General features: G+C 39.0%; 1 protein-coding gene across 1 annotated transcript; it reads right to left on the bottom strand.

The window, feature by feature from the left end:
• LOC144203905 (XK-related protein 7-like) lies at window positions 1-25097 on the bottom strand. Its single transcript, XM_077727510.1, has 4 exons — window positions 24376-25097; window positions 4217-4416; window positions 3899-4118; window positions 1-2972 (listed from the first exon to the last, which is right to left on the bottom strand). Exons 1-4 carry the CDS (start codon window positions 25017-25019, stop codon window positions 2168-2170), a joined length of 1869 nt encoding a protein of 622 aa, XP_077583636.1. The 5' UTR covers window positions 25020-25097; the 3' UTR covers window positions 1-2167.
• Between the last annotated feature and the right edge of the window lie 106 nt (window positions 25098-25203).

Here is a 25203-nt window from a genome sequence, read left to right on the forward strand (position 1 = left end):
ATAGTATTCATTCATTTTCCTAACCCCTTATCCTCCCAAGGGTACTGTAGGGGGTGCTTGAGCCTCACCCATCCAACTCTGGGCACCAGTCAGGGGACACCCTGACTAGTCAGTCACAGGACACAAGGAGAGGGACAACCATTTGCGCCCACACTCAACTCATAACTAAGGGCAATTTAGAGGATTCAACCTAACATGCATGTTTTTGGAATGTGAGAGGAAACTAGAGTACTCAGAAATAACCCACGCAAGCGTGTGGAAAACATGCAAACTACACACAATGAACCCTTGACCCCAGAACTGTGAGACTGAGGCAGATGGCGGAATGATTGTGAATGCTGATGGTCGTCTTTCTCTCTGTTTGCCCTATGGCTGACTGGCGATCAGTCTAGGGGAATAGTCTACCTATCGTCTGAAGTCGACTGGGATAAGCTCGGGCCACCCCTGCAACCTTTACGGGGATGATGGATACGGAAGACAAATGGATGAATGAATGAATTAATTCTGAAAGCTGGAATCTGTGATTGTTTACTCCCATGTTTTGTTGCGTTACCCTGCCCAGATGGCTTTGTTCAATGATTGAACCATGTTTGCGCGTGTAGGTTTGTTGTCGCAGCCTGGGCCGCTTGAAAAAAAATTGCAGAGTGAAAAGGAACAGCACCAAAAATGTTCAGGTTAAATGTATTTGGGTCCGGCACAAAGTAAGTGAACTATAGACTTTCCTCATATATGAATATGCCTTAAATGTAGTATTGCGTGTAGAGCTACATTCAGTATTGTACAAAACTTTCCCTACCTACTTTGTTGTTGTTTTACTGTTGTTTCACAGGGTTATTTATCATATTTTGAGAAGTGTAATTAATTAGTGGAACGTTAATTGCTACATTAAGCATTTCAATTGAACTTGGTCACAAGTGCTTTTGCTAACATTACCATTTACTGCTGTTCCCTTAAACAAGACATGTGATATATTTAAACAGAAAATGAATAATGTTGAATGTTTGTGAAGCCCTTTTTGTTTTTTTGGGGTGATTTAGGGCTCTATGAATAAATGTGACATAGTTTAAAAAGTTTTCTTCATCCATCATTTGGCCAATCAAGCTAAATTGTTATACCCTGATAACATCTAGCAACATTTAGGGAAATTTTCACATAATTTAACTGTCCCTTCATCCATTTTCTATAACGCTGCACTCAAGGAAATCATACATTCCCAATAAAAAAGTGAAATATGTTGTCAAACTACATGACTTCCACTATTTTGCTAAAAGTCGACTTGAATTAACATTTAAACTCGGCCAAGCCACTCGTCTCCTACAGTAACTACGTGTTCTACTAGCTTATAACTGACATTAGTATTTAATTGACTGTACAACAGTGTGAGGTGGCTCTCAAGTCACATCAGTCCTTGGTAATGTGATGTAAACACTTAATCCCATGATTGGAACTAGATGGATCCGTGTGTGATGCTCTTGGAGGTCAGAGACGGATATGCAGCCAAAAAGCGGAACATTGTGACTACTGTAGATCTTTTTGTGGTGGGATGAGATATGAGTCAACATGAATTATACTCTTAATGTAATCTTAAAACTAGGCTCAATTGGTTGACGTTTGAACACTGGAGCCTAGTTTTTGTGTTTACCCTTCTCAGTCTAATTTCATTCAGTTTAGCCTTCAAATTAGGAATGAGATGTTGTTCTCATGTCAGCATTTGATTTCATTCTAATCCCTTGCAAGAACAGTCATTGAACTCTCACCCTTGTTCGTTTTACCACTTATGAGGGGTGAAGGGTCCCCTTGAGTCTGAAGCTTATGTTTGTGCATCATCACATTAATCTCATTCTGACCATAAGGAATGAAATCTAGCGTTTTACTAGTCTGTCCCGCCATGTAAGATTCAATATCTTACCTGCAAACGTTCTACTTAGACAAAGACGATATGATTCCTACTCCCTTGACAGCTGGCCGACGGAGCCTTCACCTGGACCAGATCAAGCGAAGAGAATGCCTTGGCAAGAGATTGCACTTCACATTTTACAATCAGTTTTAACAGCCATCTGTTCTGTAAAACAGTGTCTCCTGGTGGACGGTGTCCTGGTATTAGAATTAGTCTCTGACTGGGTCTTCATCCCAGACTGCATTTCTTATCTGAATAGCACCGGTTGGCCTAAACAGTGGTCTCATACTCGAGCACTTCTTTACTGCCCATCATGCTACTTCGATATTGTATCCTGGGGCTGACTGCTGAAGTGGTCTCCAGAAGTAAAATGGTCTTACGGAGGCGGCGGTCGATAAAGTGGGCATCCCAGGCCGGATACCTCTTCCTTGGAAGGTCGATCCGGATCACAGGACCTTCTTGGGAGGATGAGGTCCTGTGGAGGAGTGCCGGGGAGGAAGAAGGGGATGGACGCACCTGGAATACTGGGAGGCAACTATCTCGATCCCTTTCCTTGTCCCTCTCCTGTTCTCCGGGAACCATGTCACTCGTGTCTTTAGTCCTGGGGAGAGTCCTGGGTGGACTGGTAATAACCATGTCTGTTTGTGAACCTTGGGAAGGGGTGAGACAGGCGTCAATCACGCCCACAACACCACTCGCACTAGCTATCCCTTCATCCACACACCCTCCCCAATTTGTGCCAAGAACTGGCCCGTCAGGATGAAGCCAACAGTAGTAGACCAACATAAAAAATGTCCCCAAGGCGAAGCTGCAGGCCACCAGGCACACCACAATCAGGGCATAGGAGTCCGAGGTGTGAGGACTGCGATACGTGTACCAGGCGGCTGTCAGCGCTACGTTCTCAGCCAGCGTCACGGTGTAGTAGACGGTCATTCGGAGTCGGCTGGGCCCTTCCTTAACGTTGAACCAGCAGAAGATGTAGATGATGCCCACCACCATATTGTAGATGATCTCCTCCCACTTGGACATGCAAAAGTCAGTCTCTCCTTGGATGATCCAGAAGGTCATTATACACCTGGGAAACCACACAGTAGACAGTCAAAAACAGGTCACATATTCAAAGAGAGCAGTTGTTCCCAAAAACTATGAAAAAATACGTGGCAAGTTGACTACCACCAGCAGGTCCAACATTAGTCAATTGAATGCCATTGATGGTGCTAAACGTCCAATCTATTTAACCTGGAAGATGCTAGCGCTGATCCTAGTCAAAATGAATTGGGTGTCTATTAAAACATTAGCATTCAAAAGCTGTATATCTATGACAATTTGTCAACTTTTATACATACTGTACAGTATCAGCTCATTACTTCTAAGTATGAGCTGATTCCTGCATCTTAATGACGTTTTGGTAAAAGGCCAAATATTTGAAAACAAAACAGCTGTATAACAATAAATGATCATCTGTTGCAGTTTAATTTGAATTAACTGAATGATGTGGTGGCAGCCCGGTGATGGTGTGGTTAGCACGTCAGCCTAACAGATCTGAAATCAAGGGTTCAATCCCAGGTGAAATCAAAGGTTTAATCCCTGTGTTTAGTCTGCTTGTTCTCTCTGGGTTTGCATGGGTTTTTCTGAGTATTCCGGTTTTCTCCCACATACCAAAAACATGCACGATAGGCTTATTTGTAAGTGTGAGCGTTGATGGTTGTTCGTCTCCTTGGTTTCCCCCTGCCTAGTGCCCATAGTTGTTTGGGATAGGCCCTAGCACCCTTGTGTGGATAAGCGGTATGGAAAATTAATGAGTATTGTGTATTAAATGCACAGTTGTGGATTGAAAGAGGTGGTTTGAATGTTTAATTAAGTCAGTCTTTTGTATGCCATTTACCACTCGTGGCACTTACGAGAACCACTGAGGTTTAAATGTAAGAATCTAAAAACTCTCATCTAAAAATGACATTTGACATTTTTGGTTTTACAATAGTGTATAATGTCGTGACTCACCAATGACTAACGATGAAAATTCCAAAATAGAGCTGAAAGACGGAGGCAAAGAGGGCAAAGGCCACCGTCCTGGCCCCAATGGTGAACAGGTGCCAGAGAATCTGAGCGATGACAGCTTTGTAGGACATTGGGAGCTTGTCATCACGCGAGTCTCTCAGAACCTTCTGGTAGGATGCGATCATCCAGGCCAGTGACACAAGAGAGGCCGAAGCGGAAAGTCCTGTATTCAGAATAGAGTTTTGACAATCAAGGGAAGAACGTGCCATGACAAGAACCAATAGATTTGAAAAAAATCTCAATCATGTATCAGTGTCTCACCTTGCAGTGGGAGGACTGTGTTTCCGTGGATCATGATGCTTAGCTGAAGGACAAGCTGCGGTGCCGATTTGAGGAAGGCCTCCAGGAGGCGGAGCATGGTGATGTCGGCGCTCTCGAACATTAGCCGCCAGTAGAAGCGCTGGTGAGAACGTTGGCTGTGCCAACGACTCTGGGCGCCCAAGTAGAGGGCGTGGATGTACCTGAAGTAGAGGAAGTAGCTAAATCATGATATGGTATATATTTTGATGAAAAACCATAGAACAATTAAGACAGCTTCTTTATGTTTGTTGTAAACTGAAAACAATTTCAACAGATGAATAAGACAGTGGCTACATTTCCAAATAGATGCCTTGTTAAAATAACCGCTCAAGTCATTATTTTTTTTATATATTTCAGTAACCCCGTTTTTTCCCTTCTATTTACATTTTAGTTATTTATGTCTAAAAAGACTTGAGTTGTATTAAGAGTGTGATGAAGTGTTTACATAGTGTTATATTATAATTTTGGTTGCTTTGAAACCTCACAGTTTACTGAATGTTTTTAACTGTGTTGCTTTTATTTTTTAATCAGGGCTGATCAATTAATTGAGGATTGATTAGCCATTAGAACAGCAGTCTGCCAGCCTGCTGTAAATTAAAAATGACCAGTATAGTGTAAACTTATTGAGAATTGTGTGTCTTTTTGTCAGAGTCAGAGACAGCGAAAGATGGAGAGAGAAAAGAGAGAGAAGCCGTAAGTAGGCGGAGTTAGGACTTGACGGCGAAAATGAGGACAAAAATCAAGTGAGAAGAGATATTTCAAAGGAGGGAAAGACAGTTAGAGACAAAGATTGGAAGAAAGAAAAGATAATGAGAAGAGGAAGTCAGAAAAATGAATGAAAATGAAAGCGGAAATTGATGTAGACAGCAGCAAAAGGAGATGAAAACAGCAACAAAGGAAACTAGGATGAAGATGAGGAATTAAAGAATGTTGCAAGGGAGCGAGAGAAATGGGTGCTGATGATGAGGCTGAAAAAATCTATGAAAAAAATTAGTGAATGAGGACATGACACACAAGATTGGATGTTAGGAAGAGAAAAAAAACTGGAGGAATGAACTGTGTGTCGATCTCACAGGGAAATGGCAGGTTTGAGTTTCAGGTTGGCAAAGAGTCCAAAAAATGCAGAGGAGATGTTGTTCTCCCCCTCATCCAGTAAATCCTATGCAACAGCTCATCTGACATTGGTTCAGCATGTAATGAATTTGCTACCATGACAACAGTGGGTGTGTGGATAGCCGTCTTTACCTCCTTTCGTTGTACAGAAGAAATAAAGAGTTGGAACAAAACAGATAAACAAGAGGAAACTTGCTGTGTTTGGAAGGATTTGATGAGATTTATGCTGAACAAAAGGCCGGACGAATAAGAGTAGAAAGGGTAAAATGGCTGAACTGCCACCTGTGCTGATCCATCACAGTTTATGGAGGATATCTGGTGAAAAAGCCAGTTGAAGATGAATGGATGCATGGAAGACAGAGAGAAAGTATTGATAATGGGCTTATAAAAGTGATGAATACGGGGAGTCAGATCCTTTTTCTCTTTGCAATATTCAACAATCTCCTTGCCACGATTCATCCATGTGCTAGAAAAATCACACACTGATCAGTGCAAACAAATCCCTCCTTTGCTGTTCTTTTATGCACCAGTGAGGCTCCTGATTGATAACAAGAAAAAATGCTACCGAGGGTTTCTTCATACTTCAATCATCAATCCCACCAAAGAAGAGTCAAGTACTTAAATAGACTCTTTGGCATTGCTACAGAAGAGTTGGGAATTTCTTTATTGGTGTAACACATTTTCATCCCAGTTGCTTGTCCCACAACTACATGTTGCCTACAAATGTGGCCCAATTTTAAAGGGATATAAAAAGACACCAGCAGAAGATTTTCAAGAAGCATGTTCTTGAGCTGACGAGGTAATAATTCCTTTATATTTCTATTGACAATCGTCAAAGCCAGAATTGCTCTAAAAATGAACTGTTTTTACATTGACCACACCTTAACTTTGGCATGTCACCACAACAAAAAAATATAACCGAGAAGACAGATCAACAAATTTCCGAGCATTTTAACAATTTCAACCATTTGAATGCAGCACTATTTATAAAAGAAAATGTTTTTTTTTTAAATTAAATTATCATACAATAAGGGTCGCAAACGTTCGTCCCATGGTACAATATTTTGGGCCACCTGTCAAATGATAAATTCAATTAAGATATCATATTAATGTTGCCCTTGGGCTCTATTCGATTCCAAATTAAAGCATTTTCCGCACTATAAGACGCAGCGGATAATAAGTTGCACCGCCAATGAATGGCCTATCTTAAAATTTGTTTCATATATACGGCGCACCGGATCGTAAGACACAGTAATAGTAGTGGTGGTGATAGATGGTGGTAGTTGGAGTAGTACAGTACTTCAACTAGATAGAGCTGTGCTAAAGGGAATTTCATAAGATAATTAACCAATATTGATCCATACATAAGGAATCTTTTAGTTGAGCCTGATATTGTGGTATAATAAGTAGCAAATATGGTTATTAAATAATTCAATTCAATTAAGATTATATTATGGGATAATTAAAAAATAATTTAAATAGAACTGTACCAATACCAATATACTCGTAACAATTACCATAATATTAGTAGTGTATAGTTGGATATAGAAAAAGTACAACTGGGAGTAAAATTGGTACAAGAAGTAGAAGTACAAGTAGTTAAAGTACAAAAATAGAATTAGGAGAAATAGTCCACCTAAACAAAATGGATTTGACGCCTATCGCCGTCAATGGCCAGTCATTTCAGTTAAGTGTTTAATTTTTCATCCTCTTAAAATGATAGATTTTATATATTCATTCATTCAGGTTTTTACTTCCTGAAATACCTAGAAGTAAAAATAACTTAAACCATTATTTTAAGGTGTTAAAAGCAGTAAATGACTAATATGCACAGACTTCATGTAAGTACAACACAGTCACATTAGACAAGGTTAAGTCATTTTTGTTTTCTGATGGAAAATATAAATCTATTAAGTCCATAGTGTGTCTCTCTGTATGTGCAGTTATGCTGGTTGATTCACTGTCCACCAAAATATAACTTTTTCCAACACATTGGTACCATGGTTACACAGCCACATGAACCATCGCCAAAACAGTGATACGAACATTCACACTGCACACATACACACTCTATAAATATCCATGTGCCACTCAAAGTGAATCAGTTGTCTATCCCCAAGCTGGTGTCCCACATAACCACTCAAGTGAGTTGTGTGTATGTCTGTTTGCAAGTGAGTGCTATTTTGAGCCATGTGTTTGAAATCCAGGGTGAAGGAAGTGCGTTATTCAAAGTGTGTTATGTTGTTCTGTGTGTACTCTTGTTTTTGCAGAATAAACACGGTGTCCCTAGCTAGTGATGCAGGCCCCCCTCAGGCCACTCAGTGGAAGGGAAACAAACACACTGCCCCCCTTGGCTCGCCATTGAACAAAGCTTCTATTGACAAGTTTGATATGGATTAAAATAAAAGTGGAGGCCAAGTGGTTCTTCCCGGACTTGTGTGGGTTTTCTCTGGGTACTCAGGTTTCCTCCCAGATCCCAAAATCAGACAAGGTAGGCTTGTTGAACACTCTAAATTGGCGTTAGGTATGATCTGATCATGAATGGTTGTCCGTCTCCTTGTGCCCTGAGATTGGGCTGGTCATCGTGCGTGTCCGTAATTTGCTGGGACAGGATACAACACCCTCTTGACCCTTGTAAGGATAAGCTGTTCAGAAAATGAATGAATTGATGAATAAAATAAAAATGATCGGGGTGGTAGCCTGTAGTCTGGTTAAGATAGTGGTGAAGCCAAACTGCTTGTATTTGATTGAATCAACTGAGTAGTTAGCTGGGATCCCATCGACCCTTGTGAGCATATGCGGTACGGAAAATGAATGAATGAGCCTTCTGCTTGTGACTGAGTGAGCGAGGAACAGTTTCCATTACAGGTACAAGATCATGAGTGTTGAACAGGTGTGCACACACAAATACAGTCCAGTTGTAGAGTGATAATTGAGGCTATCGATCATTCAATTAAAATAATAACCCAGTGAGCAAGAGACTGTGAGGCATCCAACTCAATGTTCAAGAAAATATGAGACAAAACGTCCGGGCGACCAAACGTCTGGTGACCAAACATTCAGCGACCAAACGTCCAGCCAGGGGTATGCTCATGTTCTGAATATTTTTTTTTGTGAATTCTTCTCAGTTTCATTTTTAAATACATGTATCTGAATTTTAATCTGGCTGTTCTGACGAAGGTTTTAAATAAACCATAGAGTACAATAAGTCCCGAATTAATAATTTTAGGATCAGGAAATCAAAGTAAAATGAGTAGGTTTTAGATAAAAACAAGAACATTCCTGAAATACAGTCACATTGCTGTGATTGACTGGCCTCCAATTAAGGGTTTCACATGTCAGTTGCCCGTAGTTGGCTGGGACAGACTCCAGCACTCACCGCGACTCTTATGAGAATAAGCTGTTCAGAAAATGAATGAATGAATGAATGAATAAATAGCCACATCACATTTATATAATGACATGTTGACACTGACATAATATAATTACCAGGACTGTGAGGTCGTTTTAACACCCCATAGCCAATCGATATCAACGTTACAGGATTTCTCAGTGATTGGACACACTTTTAACCTCTATAGATTATTAACCATTTTACGTGATACGTGAATACGAGAGGGTTATGTGTGAGTAAAAAGGACTAAGAATTAACCCAAAGACAAACTGTACAATTATCCTACCACCCAAAATTTTAAGCGTCGCTGATGTACATTTTAAATTTGAAGAACATGAATTTTCAATGAAAAACAAACAAATCCTTTGGTTTCTTTGAATCCAATGTTCCACTGTTCCCATGAATCTTCACACTACTCGTATCATCTGTGCTGCTACAGAAAGGTGGCAAAATCACAGCAGGAACTAAACAGTCGCCCTACTAAAATACAGAGAGAGATTTTCTCCCTCACGTAAAAAGAAAACTGCAGACAGGAGGAAAGAAGATAGCGGAGGAGGTGCTATTTCTAATTTGGGAGGTGAAGTAAGCAGCAGAGGATCATGTAGAAGAAACAGGTAAGAAATGAACACATGTTATGATGTGTCACAAAAAAAGATGGCTATAAAAACTATAAGCCAGAATACATGCGTTTTCTTTCTTTTCCACTCCAGCCTACAGCTGGAGCACTATTCATGGCAAATGTGAATGACTCTAATGAGCAATTGACTTTCTGAAGATAAAAACTTCTAGTAGATTTCTATAGCATAGTTTAAGGTACATAACTCAATTTTGCGTGAAATAAGTTGGGATGGATGTACGGAAGAATGAAAAAACCAGTATGTACGAGTTTTTGCAAATTACAGAGTATATTACTCAATGTTGACTCAAGTAGATGGAAACGGAATGAGAGACCATAATGTGTTGCAATTAACTGTATAGAGAGCTCATTATACATTTGGGAAATAATCTTCCAATTAATTACTGATAAAAAGGTCTTGATCATTCATTAACCATTAAAGTTTATCTTAAGTTTTACAATCCAAGCTGGTCCATTAAATAGAATTTCAATAAAGTGCATTGGTTCGCTCATTCCTACTCCACCTAATACACACAATTAACATAACGTCAGCAGATATTAAGGTACAGTGCTAAGGATCTTGGCAATATGTACTGGCGGCAAAGATGCTCCAGCAACCAGGAAGCGCACAACATACTCTCCCGTTTGGGTTGCCAGATTTGCATTGGAGAATCATAGTCCGTTAACATGCCAATGCAAAATAAAAAATAAATAAATAAATAAAGGCACACTATGACCTCCACATGACTATGCTTATCTCAAAAACACATCAGCACAGTGACAATGTTTTATTTCATTTGGTAATTCATTCCTATCATCCAAAAAACTATTTTATTCTTCCATCCATTTTACTTAACAACATATTATATACACACTTAAAGACGCCATTTTTGCACCAGTCAGTTGACCTGCATGTCCTATTTATATTTCAAATGTATGTTGACCATATTATAATAAAGATCTGTACAGTACAAACAGTCAAGTCATCTCATCTCAATTTCTGAACTACTTGTATATATATATATATATATATATATATATATATATATATATATATATATATATATATAATTATATATAATATATATAATATATATATTATTATATATATATATATATATATATATATATATATATATATATATATATATATATATATATATATATATATATATATATATATATATATATATATATATATATATATATATATATATATATATATATATATATATATATATATATATATATATATATATATATATATATATATATATATATATATATATATATATATATATATATATATATATATATATATATATATATATATATATATATATATATATATATATATATATATATATATATACATATATAGAGATATATATATATATATATATATATATATATATATATATATATATATATATATATATATATATATATATATATATATACATATATAGATATATATACATATATAGATAGATATATATATATATATATATATATATATATATATATATATATATATATATATATATATATATATATATATATATATATATATATATATATATATATATATATATATATATATATATATATATATATATATATATATATATATATATATATATATATATATATATATATATATATATATATATATATATATATATATATATATAGATATATATATATAGATATAGATATATAGATATAGATATAGATATATAGATATATATACATAGATATATATATATATATATATATATATATATATATATATATATATATATATATATATATATATATATATATATATATATATATATATATATATATATATATATATATATATATATATATATATATATATATATATATATATATATATATATATATATATATATAGATAGATATATATAGATATATATATATATATAGATATATATATAGATATATATATATATATATTTTTTTTTTTTTTTTTGTATTATTTGTTTAATTATGGGGAGCAAAATTATTCTCATCTGATTTATTAAAAAATAATGCTAATTAAAATTATCAATCATTACAGCAATCTATTTTTTAATTAATTATTACACTGTATGCCATAACATTCAAAATAATCGTACATCTATAGCCACATTGGGGAAAAACTTGCACCTGGATGACGACATTCCAGAAACAGGCCGCACACTCTGATTTCAGTGTATGATGCAAAGACAGGAAAGAGTAGAAAAAAATGATGCAGAGGAGGCTTCAGCTTGGCAGGTAGGCCCACAATCCCATGGGGAAGAGGCACAGATTTCCCGCCCTCACTTTATGTGGTCAAATCATAGCAAGTCAAAAATGTGGGGGTTTAAGGTTTGACATATATACAGGGAATGCAATCACATAAATGGATTACAATGCTGCAACATAACACACACCTAATGGATTTCTTAAATGTTTTCCAAGAGAATTCCCCAAATATGTGAAACCCGGATACAAATTCTCTATGGCAGGGGTGGCAAACCAGTTAGAAACAAAGATTAAAAAAAATTAAACTGTGAGAGTCAAATAGCCAAACCATGCATTGACTTGCCGAAAACGAGGAGGAGGATTGCCGATCCCTTACATCAGAAGCAGCATAAAATAATCCAATCTGCCAAAGTATTTTTTGAATATAATGTATTAGGTATTTGTATTTAAAGGGCACTGCTGAATTTTAACATATTTTAATAGAGAATGAAATTAGGCAAAGAGCAACAGTATATACAAAATACAATAAGAAGCAAATAGCCACATTCATTTTTGGCCTGGAGCCGGATGCGGCTCGAGAGCCACTTATTCGCCACCCCTGCTCTATCGTCATGAGTGTGGAGGAAATCTACCACTCGGCCACAAATACCAATCACGGTGGTTAGATGATATAAATGTCAGCTAGTCTTCCTGCAGGGGAGACACGGTCTGTACAGTGAACAATTGGGGCAACACAAAGCCTCAGATCTAGATCAAAAGACTTTCCCTTGGCGACTCTCTTGGCTTGTTCATTCCAAAAGATCATACATATTCAGCCAAAATGTGTATGGAACATGTGCCGTAAATTCATACCTATTGGTATAACCTGTCTTAGAATTTGACATTCTATTGACAAAAAAGTATCTCAAATCTTCATTTCAGTTTGGCTGTGGAGCGCTTAATAGGCATAGTTTGGACAAATATTTCTGGGTAAAAAATAAAAGATAAAAAAACAACCATATGAACAAACCCTATGTCAATTGCCATATTATTTTAAAATCTTCTCTTATTTAAAATTGCCTTCCAGGATGATCAGTTCGTAATGTATTTAATACATGTTCCCCATGTTTCCTCTTTTATTAGGTCTTTTTTCTTAGGGTTGTTGGATTTATACTCCAGAGATATTTACAGTGTGAAATACTATAAAATAATGTTATGAGGAAACAATGCATAAATCGTGCAAAACGGAAATGGTTTAATACATTCACGGGAACCGTTACACTCCTACTTTAAACATTTCACATTTCTGCTAGGTTTGTTTATTCTAAAGGCAAAGTAAAGTGAGTGGGAAATATGTTCTCATCTCATGTCATTTTCTTAACCAATTTATCCTCATTAAGGTCGCGGGGGTTGCTGGAGCCATTCCCAGCTGGCAGGGGACAACTTGAATCGGTGGCCAGCCCATTAGAGGGCACAAGAAGACAGATAACCATGCACACTCACACCCATACCTAAGTGCAATTTAGAGTATCCAATCAACCTACCATGCCTTTTTTTCGGAATGTGGGAGGAAACCAGTGTATTTGGAGGAAATACACGCTACCCCGGGGAGAAAATGCAAACTCCACACAGATGAACCACCCTGGACTTGAACCCAGGACCCCAGAGCTGTGAGGACGGTGTTGCTAACCACTCGCGCTACCTGGCCTAAGGGGCAAAAATTTTATAATATTTGAAATTATTCATCTAAAAACATTTAAAATTACTTTGTCATTACAGCAGAACTATTTTCTTCTCAATCGTCCAGTGCAACTGGTGAGTTTAACCTATAAATTGCAAATGCTGTCAAATGCAGGTGGCGGACTCTTCTGATACAACACTCTTTGAGACTCACTGTCTTGCTTTTTGTGCTTTTTATGCTGGTTTATGGGAAATTCGATATGTCTGCTTCAGTCACCTTATCAGTCCAACTTTCTCACCCTTAATTCTTCATTGTCCCTCCATCCCTCTTTTCTTTGGCATCCCTTCTTCATGCTGAATTTGAAATGACTCATCTTAATTTGTTCTCATTTCTACTTTGACTCTCTTGTTCTCCTGGATTCAACCAGCTCCCACACCTTATCCTCCCCCTCACTCAGTCTGTCGTCGCCTTGCTATCTTAATTGCGCTGAGTGTTGTAGAAAATGGCGTGGCCTGAGCCGCCTGCTGCAACTATCGTCACCACTCGTTCTCATTGTGACGAGCAGAAAAGACACCAAGACAGTCCTTTGTTTCTCTTTGATTGACGTTTGAGCGTTTGCTGAAATAATGTAAAAGAAACATTGCTAAGAGACTCCCATTGCTTTCATATACGCGAAAACACATTCACGTTGCTTGATGATGATAGACAAGGCCTTATGAAGTTTTAAAACAAAGCCTGTCAAGCTAAATGCTAACACTTTATGACAAAATTTGCGAAACTCTTAAGATATTGCTCCAGTATGGTTAGTCATTGTATGGCATATTCTCCCCAGACCTGGGTGGGTTTTCTCCAGGTACTCTGGTTTCCTCCCATATTCCAAAGACATGCACGGTAGGCTGATTTCACACTCTAAATTGCCCCTAGGTATGAGTGTGAGCATTAATGGTTGTTTGTCTCCTTGTGCTCTCCGATTGGCTGGCCACCAGATTAGGGTGTCCACCGCCTCTGGTCCGAAGTCAGGTGGGATAGTCTCCGGACCCCCCACAGCCCTAGTGAGGATAAAGCGGTTCAGAAAATGAGATGAGATGAGAGAACAACCCATTGGCTGCCATTGCTGCTGCTGGTCATCCAATCCGTTTTGACTGGGAACGACCTCCTATTCAAAATGTATTGGATGTCCAGCAAAAGTACTAAAATATGAGCATTCATAATGTTTCCTCCAAATTTAAAAGAATAGTTTGTCTATCAATAGCAGACAACATAATAACATAATTATTTCTTGGCCCAATACACCATATTCATAATGTCTGGTCGTAAAAGTAGTTTTCAAACTGTTTAAACTGTTGTCATGTATAATGTATCTCATCTCATCTCATTTCATTTTCTCAGCTGCTTTGTCCTCATTAGGGTTGTGGGGGGTGCTGGAGGTTATCCCGGCTGACTCTGGGCCAAAGGCAGGGTACACACTGAATCAGTGGCCAGCCGATCGCAGGGCACAAGGAGACAGACAACCATAAACTCTCCCACCCATACCTAGGGACAATTTAGTGTGTCCAATCGGCCTATCAGGCACGTGGAGAAAATTGGAGTACCCAGAGGAAAACCATGTAGGCCCAGGGAGAACATGCAAACTCCACAGAGATGGACCTGACCTGGATTTGAACCCAGGACCCCAGAGCTGTGAGGCTAATGCACTAACCACTCGTTCCATTGGGCCGCACTGTACAATGTAATAGCGGTGTTAACATCCTTATTTGTCTCGCGGTGCCATACATGATTGTTTTACGGGTGGTGTTCATATGTGAAAGCGTTCACTAAAAACACCGTACACTTTCCTCTATACAATTTTGAATCACAAATACAAAATACGTTGTTGTATTACATTGGTGTAATATTACACTACTCAATGCGAGAGTGACCACTTTTATTCAAACTTTCAAAATAATGTATCTACTCTAAATATCGTCCATATGAGTCACATTGGAACCCTGGTTACGATAAGACCTACAAAGAGCAACCGGTGTGAAGTGTTGTAGCCAAAGGCACAACCACAATGTGCCAAGTGGGAGCCAAGTTCTGTAATCCAACCCTCAGCCTCTAAATTGGGGAAAGGCTACTTTACTGTTGAGCCACTGAAAATAATTTGTTGATGAATGTCTAAGAGTGAGCCATATCTTGTGAAAACATAAAAATTCAATGATTCAGTGATGTATAAAAAGTGCTCCATCTCTGCCCTTTAAAAGTTTATCTTGAGGCAAATAGCTGAGTGAGAGCAGAAACTCAAACAGATTGGTGATTGATTGTTCAGGGCTGGTACTGTCGGAGAATTTCATCTATCACTGGGTTGCGGGCGGGCCCAATCCAAATGCAACATTTGTCAAATAAAACCGATAAAATGAATGAAATAAATATATACATAAACAACATCTTCAGTGCTTGAATTGGTAACTTGTGCAGTCTGGTTTTGGTAGCATTATTAGGCCAATTACATTTAATACGGTCAATACACTCAACAGACCAAATATAGGGTGTTTTTCTCAAAACAAATAACTTATTACTGATGAACCAAAAATGTGTATTTGGTCAATGTCATCGAATTCAAGATTCACCAAATTCCACCCTGTCTCACTCTTTACTAGGCCAATCCTAATTGAAAATAGTATAGTCCCACCAATTTAATCAAATATGGCTCATTCTTAGGCATTCACCAGCCAAAGAAATAGGACAAGAAGGTAACCTGTTCAACATACTAAGAGCATAAAGGCTGTGTGCACAAATGCCTTAAACTGGCTACCTATGATCTTACAGGCAAGTCATAACCTATATTTCATCCTTAAAATAATATGCCAATTCCAGTAATTTGAGCAACAAAAAAATGAGGCGCAAGTGATGCTTGTCTTGTTAGTTACATACCAGAGGAATAATAATCAAATTTAAAATCATTTCTGACTAAATGAATCACTCAATGTTGTGCTAAACTAATTAGCAAAATGTAGTAGAGGTTAAGGAAGGTATTTCATTTTTTGCTCTCTCCTTAACCAATGGCTTAACACAATAGCTGTGTTACCTATATGTTAATTTGCATCACGTTTATTGTATTTCACTTTCCTAATGTAAACCTATTACAGCCAGCATTTGGTCTGCCTTTCAACCAGGTTTTACCACATAACAGTTTTTCACTTTTGCTCTTTCCTTATTGAAACATTGAAACATAAAAAAAATCTGACATTTCGTAACACAGTTTAGTAAGAAGCTGTTGTACATTTTTGAATACAATCTATATTAATAGACATAATATGCCAGTCAAAATTTAGCATTGCTAATTACTATTGTTTTTGTGTAACTGCAGGATAGGTGAAATGCTACTTCTTCGAAATTATTACTGCATGTATGTTCAAAGTTTGAATTATGTTACATGAATAATTATATAAACAACATTTACATTCCATGTACCATTTGCGGTTAACATTGCTGCTGTATATTTAATGTTTTACATTGTTATTTACAATGTTAATATATACAGTAAGTGTATGCATTAACACCAGTATGAGTGAATATTCCACTGAAACCACTACATTTTTAATAAGTGCATTTGCACAGCCAGAATTTGAAAGCATGGGTTCATACTGCTGAAATGTAGTGCACGTTTACAGCTGTGTGCCCTTTGCGTTACAATTGCACCGTTCTCAGCATATTTGCTCTTTTTGCACAAGCTAGATCAAGGTTACATGGGGGTAACAAAAGAAATCTCTGTCCCTATAGGAGGCTGTTAAAATCAATGGGAAGTGTGCACTTATTTAGATTAATAGAATAAAATTGTTAACGTTAAACACTATTGTGAAGGTGAAATTCTGATTTTTTTGGAAAAGTATAAAGCTGCACATTTCAAAGATTTAACCTACTTTACTGTATTGTTTATTGGTTTAAGTCTGAACAGTGGGTATATTAGTTTTAATATGTGTATGACTATCTACTATACCACCAAATTTAATTGTTGGTATCAGTGGCGGACCGTGCATTTCACACTTAGGCCTTCAGTATTGGTTGCGATCTCTGGCTGGCTTACTTTGTTTGGTCCGCCTACTCTATCACTAGCCAATCATAGTTGGTGAAAGCCATACGCCTGAAAGAAAGCCTTGGTGTCACCAAATCGAATTCTGATTGGTTGAAGCAACAGTTTTATCGATGCTTGTTTGATGCAGTAGAGCCTGCAGAACAGATTGTGAAGGCCTTGAGGCAGATTTCTGACCCTGGCAGCAAATAATGGCTGAGATGTGTTTGGTTAAATGCTTCAATATGAAAACACACATCTGGAAGCAGTGCAACCAGGGGGAAAAGCAATGAAAGGAAGCTAACAGACAATTTGGAATTATTTAATACGTATTGATGGACAAAATATAATATATGATTCAGATATTTCTTAGGCCAGCAGAGAAGGCCTTTGATTCCGGTATGTTGGTGGAGGAAGATATGGAAAACATACCGAATAAGGGCTCTAGAGGACCGGACTTGCCTACCCCTGGTTTAGAGTCTTTGTGATCTGAAAACTCGCAGGTGAAGCTCATGGTCTCAATGCTTGAGCGTCCATGTTGCCTCGTGTGAGTGGGTTCTAAAATGTTAATGTTTATTTTCCTGAAGGACCAACACTAAATAGCTTGCAATTTGTTTAATTTTCATTTTCCTCAAATTTGTTATTGAACACAAACTAGAAGCAGAACTTGCATAAACTGCAATAGTTCAGTCTGTTTAGGCCATTCAGTATTCATATTCATTTTGTTTTTCCCACTGCATCTTTATTTGATCGACCAATACCATGTTAAACTTTACAGTTTAGTTGCATTCCCCCTTTTTTTATATGTCAATAGAGTTTTAAAGTTTGGAATGTGACGGAGGAGGAATCAAGAAGCATTTAGGCCTGTGTAAGCCATGAGCGCTTTATCTCCTAAAAGCTGCAGAGAATTACGACTGATTTTCCTTTAGTCTGCATTTAATGGGCTTCAAAAACCATTAGAACCTATTCAACGGAAAACTTGTATAAGCACGGTTTGCCATTCAGATACATCAGCTGCTTCAGATTTAATTTGAATGCTAACATGGAGCAATTCTAACAGAGTGCTTCATTTAGAGCAAAAGGCCATAAAACGGGACAAACTTTGCTGCTCCCTGAGCCGTGGCTGGCAACTCATTGCGGCACTCATGAAGATGTTACTCGTCACGATCTTTACCGGGAAAAAAGAAAATAAGTAAATAGAATGAACAATATGAGCGCGAAAAAGCTTCCAACAAGGCTAACAATGCGCTTTCTAGGGGCGAGCTCATAAAAACTCACTGTGACTCGAAAGTGTAGTGGATTTTGGAGAAACACAAACACACTAGCTGCATCCCAGTGTTAAAGAGTGCATGGCAACTCATGCGTTGGGTATGTACGAGAGGGCTTTTTCAGAAAAATGAGCATTAGTGGCCATTTTGGATGGCGCCGCAAGTCTCAAATGACGAAAATGGATATTTGTATTTTCACAGCATTGTTGCGTTGATGTGAACAAACCATCCATTAGCAAAGGGGCAGCTGTACTGAAATGCTTGCTAGCAGGCTGTTTTGGCAGACGGAAACATACAAGTCATGGCCAAGGAAACCTTAACAAATGTCCATCAACCAGTTATACGAGCTCTGAGACACAAATGCCTCCCACACCTCTCCTTGCTAAGCACAATAATATCTTGATGCGTGCTTCTGTGGAACATTAGTGGACGAAAAAATGAAGAGGCTTGCTGAAGTCCCCATGCTCTTCACTTCCTGGCAGCATTTACGTTAGCCTAGATGGATTCCTCGCTTCTGCTTTTTGCAATGCTGCACTGCTAGTGCTTTGATTTTAGGGAACAATTGTTATAGATAGTTGATCTTTTAATCCCAGCCCTTGGTTGGTGGTTTATGCATGGGCCCTATATACACAGTGTAGTACACAGGTCTCAAGTTCAAAGCCTGGGGGCTCGGAACGGACCAACATATCATTTTTTTGTGACCTGCAAATGTCAATCATGGTCTTTGATTTCTTTTGATGATTCTTGCATTTTAGAAATTGAAAATGAAAAAAAAAATGAATGTATTGACTGTTTTTTCCCTAAACGAAGCCCCCCTCATGGTGTAGGGATTCACTCGCCTGACTTTGGTGCAGGAAGGCGCGGGATCGATTCCGCTGGTCGTCGTATGATTGTGAGTGCGAATGGTTGTCTGTCTCTCTGTGTGCCCTGTAGCTGAATGGCGACCAATCTATGGTGTAGTCTGTCTTTCGCCCAAGGTCAGCTGGGGGAGGCTCCACCAGTCCCCGCAAACTTCCGAGGATGTGCGGTACAGAAGATGCATGAATCAATGAACAACAAAACATAAAAATAAAAAATAGAAAGTTACTCTTAAGGTGTAGGATGTAATTGAACGGTCAATTACCGTTCAATGCCAATGTTATTAGGAGTGCAAATGTGTGTGTGTGTGTGTCTTTGTGTGTGCCCTTTGCCTGACTGGCAACCAGTTTAGGGTGTCTTCTGCCTTTCACCTAAAGTGAACTGAGACATGTTTCAGCAACCTGTGAACCTGAGTAGGATAAGTGGTGTTGAAAATGGAAGAAACTCTTTAAAATATGTTTTAAACCGAGTAGATGAATAAATAAAGTTATTGATTAGGAGATTTGTTATCGTAGCCCTAGTTGGCAGACAATGGATCCAAAAGAAACTATAACTACATGACAATGATGAATTTGACATGGTTTTTTAGACATACTCTGGGCTTATGCTCCAAAAGTAGAGTCAAGCACCCAGGCTTAGGAGGCTCACCAGTAATATTCAGATCATCGTTACACCTGACAGATGCAAGGGATGACGGTTGGCACTAGAGACAAACAGCCTGATTACAAGACAATAAACAGCGTATAAAGTGTTCTATAACTCTCAATCTTATTTTTTTCAATGTTATGAAGGTATGATAACATTTTAAGTGTGAAAAATGCCTGACAACTCCTCCTGAAAGATTAACCAAGCTGGCCCACACACACCTTTCGACTAAGAAACCCAAAAGCAGTGAGACCTCCCTGAGAATGTTTAAATCAGATATACGCACACAAACACAAGCGGACATTTGATTGACATCTCCCCAGAGGGCTGTGGTGAATTATTCAGAAGAGGCTGACAGACAAACATCAGTCGACGGATAAGACAGGCAGGTGGCTGTGGATCATCAACACTTTTCCCGCGGGCATATTTTTATTCATAATCAATAACTCTATTGAATTTTACATGAGCCTCTCCATTTGCACGCCATGGCCGTTACATACTTAAACAGAAACACCTTTTAAAGATACAATCTTGCTTCACACGATGCCATTGCTAGGGAGACAAGTATCAACTCTAATGGGGGACGAGTGGCAATTCACTACTCTTTCAGTTAGAGGAGCTCCTGAGGATCCATTGCAGGAACATATCAACATTGAAAAGGCTAACAACAAATTCCAGAAGGCCAAGTTGGTACAAGAGATGTCAGAGAACTGCAGTTGGACCAAGCGGTTGAAGATAATAGTAAACCAGGCAACCTAACTACTCTACATCGATGACTATAGCATAAAGCCTAGTAACTATTCATCACATATTTTTTTGCATTCCAATAGGCCTTATTTGGGGTTGACTTTTAAAACCATTATAATGTTGGCTGTTTCATATTTGACACTAGTAATAAAAAACTCATACCAGTGCGACCATGAGACTGAGGACAACAAGACGGAAATGCAAAACAATCTTCTACAAACTATACCACAAAGGGCCAGTGTGGCGGAAAGTTTTCATTCTAATGAGCAAAACATACAAGAATCAATGTGCGATGGCAAAATGCAAAAGTCATTTCCATTGAGCTGAAATCCAACACATGGGGGTGACGTGACTGCAAGGCAAGGAACAACCACACGTCCCATGATCTGACTTTGCACCATAGCTTGTCCATGATTGGCTATGAATTAGAACACTCTGAGGCGAAAGGTATAGTGGTAAATAACAAAGTTACTGTTTTAAACATTGCGTTGTAAAGAAAAATACTCATAGTTGGTGCTTGGTCCTGCAATAGAGAGGCGATTTTCTACTTGTTGCGGCAGTGCTATAGAAAATGAAAATAGGTGCTTGATCCGATTCCAGCTGACTTCGGACACCAGGCAGGGGATGAACTGAATCGGCGGCCAGCCAATCGCAGGGCTATTTCTTATACTAATGAAGGGAATTTGCAGTTTAAAAGACGTGACACAGGATATGCGGACAATATTGTAGTATTAACATTTTAAAAGGATAAAACGCTGTACCATTTGGGTGCAGACTCCTGGAAACACTCAGAAACACACCTTCTTCTCTATCAGATTTGTATTCTGCCCCAGAATTCTAGCATGCATGATTGGGTTGACAGACAAATCATGCTAAACGCATTAGCTTCGATGCTCATAAGCGGGAGTGTGATTGACAGACAGGACAGGGACATGCCTTTAGAATGCTAGCAACGACAGGACAAGTTGTTTTTCAAAAGCTTTAGTTTGTGTACTCATTATTTTTAAATTCATTCAAATATGTCAGGGTTGCGAACAACAACCTTTACTTTCGCCAAACAATTAATTCAAGATAATTTTACCTTAAAGGTCCTTGAACTGCAAAAAATTCCAGATTGAACTGCAAGGGGACGTGCCACAAAATTTGAATTAGACTATAGGTGTACTTACTTGTTAGTTCGACAGAAGGTTCTTTCCTGGTGGCTTTTCATACTGAGTATGATCCAAATCTGAGTGTAAACTTTAAAATTTAGCAGCTAAATCGCAAATAGAGATATTGAAAAACAAATATACAGGAAAGAAGCTATTCTGTTCAGCATTGATAAGCCAAGGCACCCTACCATAATACAATTGGTGATACTTAATGGAAATTATTATAATCACTGGCAACCAAACAATGAATGACAGCTTAATACACCAGGATATTATTGCCATAATAAAGCCCAGTTGACGAATGACACAAAAGTTAAGTAAATGGCTGCCAGGGCATCTACATTTAACATGCAAACAAAAATGAAACTATAGGACAAAGAGAAAATGCCACAATCATGAGCAACAACCATCATATTATCGGAGATAACCCACAATTGAACAATGGCAAGTGAAAATCTTAATTTTATACTGCCACATTGGAAGCAATAACGGCAGAGTAATTCAAAGGACCATATTTATGCAGTTCAATGTATACAAATGTGGAAGCACGATAATAAAACCACGGCATCCTGCATGAAAATTGGAAGAAATAAATGTTTTCAAATTCACATAATCATTAAACATTCACATAATCATTAAACTTTGCTAATTGTTTTGCATTTCATTTCATTTTCCGGAGCACTTATCCTCACAAGAGTAGCGGAGGGTGCTAGAACCTTTTCCAGCCAATCATGGACACCAGGTGGGGGACACCCTCAATTGTTGGCTAGCCATAGACAGACAACCCTGCATGCTCAAACTCATACCTAAGGGCAATTTATAGTGTTCAACAAGCCTGCCATGCGCATTTTGGTGATGTGGGAGGAAACCGCAGTACCCGGAGAAAACCCTCGCAAGCCCGGGTTCAACATGCATGTCATCGCTCATCCATGGATTCATGCAATTAACCACAGGTAATATAGTTGTAAGGTATCTTATTTTACACTCAATTTTGAGCGTAGCCAAAGCTATATTAGCAGCAAGCTTTTTCATATTTTGTCAGGTATAACATGTCATTTAATCACAATATTCTCATTAGCCAGTTTGTTCTTAACATGCATCTCTCAGCATGTTATTGTTGATTATTAATGCACTTTATTACAGCCTCTGCATGTAATTATGGAAAATCCCACTTGCTCCCTTTTGAAATTAGCTGGCGTATGGTGAATTGCAATGTTTAATACTGTGATGTGGACACTCATCACTCATGTGGTAGGACAAAAAAATCTTTGGTGAGAATGGTATCAGGCACAGTATAAAAATAATATATTAAATTCAATATGGTTATGAATTGTTTTTTTTTGTATTTTTTCTTACTGTAAGATTTAACATACATTTGGCACAAATAGGTTAATCTCTTCTCATTTTCTGAACCGATTTATCTTCATTAGGGTTACAGGGGTGCTGGAGCCAATCCCAGCTGTCTCAGAGCCAGAGGCGGGGGACACCCTGGATTGTTGGACAGATTATTGGAGGGAGGAAAACCATGCACACTCACAAGAATACTGAGGGGCAATTTAGAGTGTCCAATCAGCCTACCAAGCATGTTTTTGGAATGCGGGAGGAAACCGGAGTACCCGGAAGAAACCCACACAGACCCAGGGAGAATATGCAAACTCCACACAGGTGGACCGACCTGGATTCGAATCCAGGGCCCCAGAGCTGTGAGCCATCACATACAGCAAGGACTGCAACAGTTATGCATTAATACTTGTTGTTTGTTTTATGTTTCTTGATTTAAAACATATTTTTAACCAACAAAGGATTATACCGTCTTAATTTTTAACATTCGCATAATCATGCATGATTTTGGGATATGGTAGGAAACCCACGCAGACACACAGATAACTTACAGAAGGAAGCCAGTGGGGATTGAACCCTCACTCTCAGGACTGTGAGGCAGACATGCTTACCACTCCTTCCCTTGCCGTGCTCACAACAGCTGATTTTGTTGAAATAGAAAATGTATTTGTTTTTACTTCTAATTGTTTTACTTTTAATTGTTTATAACTCTCTTAACTGATTAAGGGTGACTTTTTATCAGTCATTTTACTTCTGTTTTTTATTTCCAGTGTTCATCTTGCTCATTTTTACGTGATGTTAAAGCACTTGGTATTACCTTGTGTAAAATTCTGCTATACAAATACACGCGCCTTGCCTTAATTGCAATATTGATTAGAAATGCATTCATTGACACGTTTGAAGAAGAAACAGCCAAAGTCATGACATAAACTCACACGGTGTCAGACCGCAGACACGTGTTTGTGAGACGACCAACATTGCGAGTACACAACAAAAAGACCATTTCAAGCCAACGTGTCCTACCTCCACACTTGACCCAGCTGTAAGGCATGGAGAGCCGTCTGAAAGACCCACATACACACGGTGCAGCATTTCCGAGGACTCTCGCCTCTTTGGGCCGCCACGGACGGGCAAGAGGACGCGGAAACGGCGGTCGAGTTGACCGCATTCGCCGCTGCCGCGACCGCGACCGCACCTCTCGGGTCGCTGTCCTTGGTACCTAGAGCGGCGTCGCCCGTCTCTTCGCCCACCGCTCGCGTGGCCCCGTCCGCGGCGCTCAACTCCGTGTAGTCGTACACGAACCACCTGAAACTGAGAACCTGCACGACGGCGGACGGCACCACCACGAAGACTAGCGTCAGGCCGAACCACCAGTAGTCATCTCGCAGGTAGTAATCGGCGGCCAGCCACAGGTCGGTGGCGCCGTCGGAAAAGAAGACGAGAAGGGCGCACAAGACCCAGCAGCAGTCCAGCAGCGTGTAAGCCTTTCCGCCCGACGGGCCGCGCCGTGGCCGGGAGACGGCGGCGCCGGAGACCGCCGTGGTGGAGGCGGCGTCGGCGTCGGTGTCGGTGGCGGTAGCGGGGGTGGCTTGGCCTGGCTCCGAGAGGATCCTGGGCGGGTTGTCATCTTCCACAGCCACCGCTGCTCCATCAGACTTAGCGGCCATGTTGGTTGGGGTAGGAGAAAAATACAGAGGAGGTGATGGAGGTGGGGAGGAGGGGGAGGATGAGGAGGATGAGGAGGAGGAGGAGGAGGAGAGAGAGAGAAAGGGTGACGTCATAAGTAGCCTCATCATCAGCCAATTAAGGGCCAAGGAGCATCGCAAAAGCTCGCATCACAGCATTAGCCGC

Source organism: Stigmatopora nigra, chromosome 1, assembly GCF_051989575.1.
Source record: "Stigmatopora nigra isolate UIUO_SnigA chromosome 1, RoL_Snig_1.1, whole genome shotgun sequence".
Classification (NCBI taxonomy): domain Eukaryota; kingdom Metazoa; phylum Chordata; class Actinopteri; order Syngnathiformes; family Syngnathidae; genus Stigmatopora; species Stigmatopora nigra.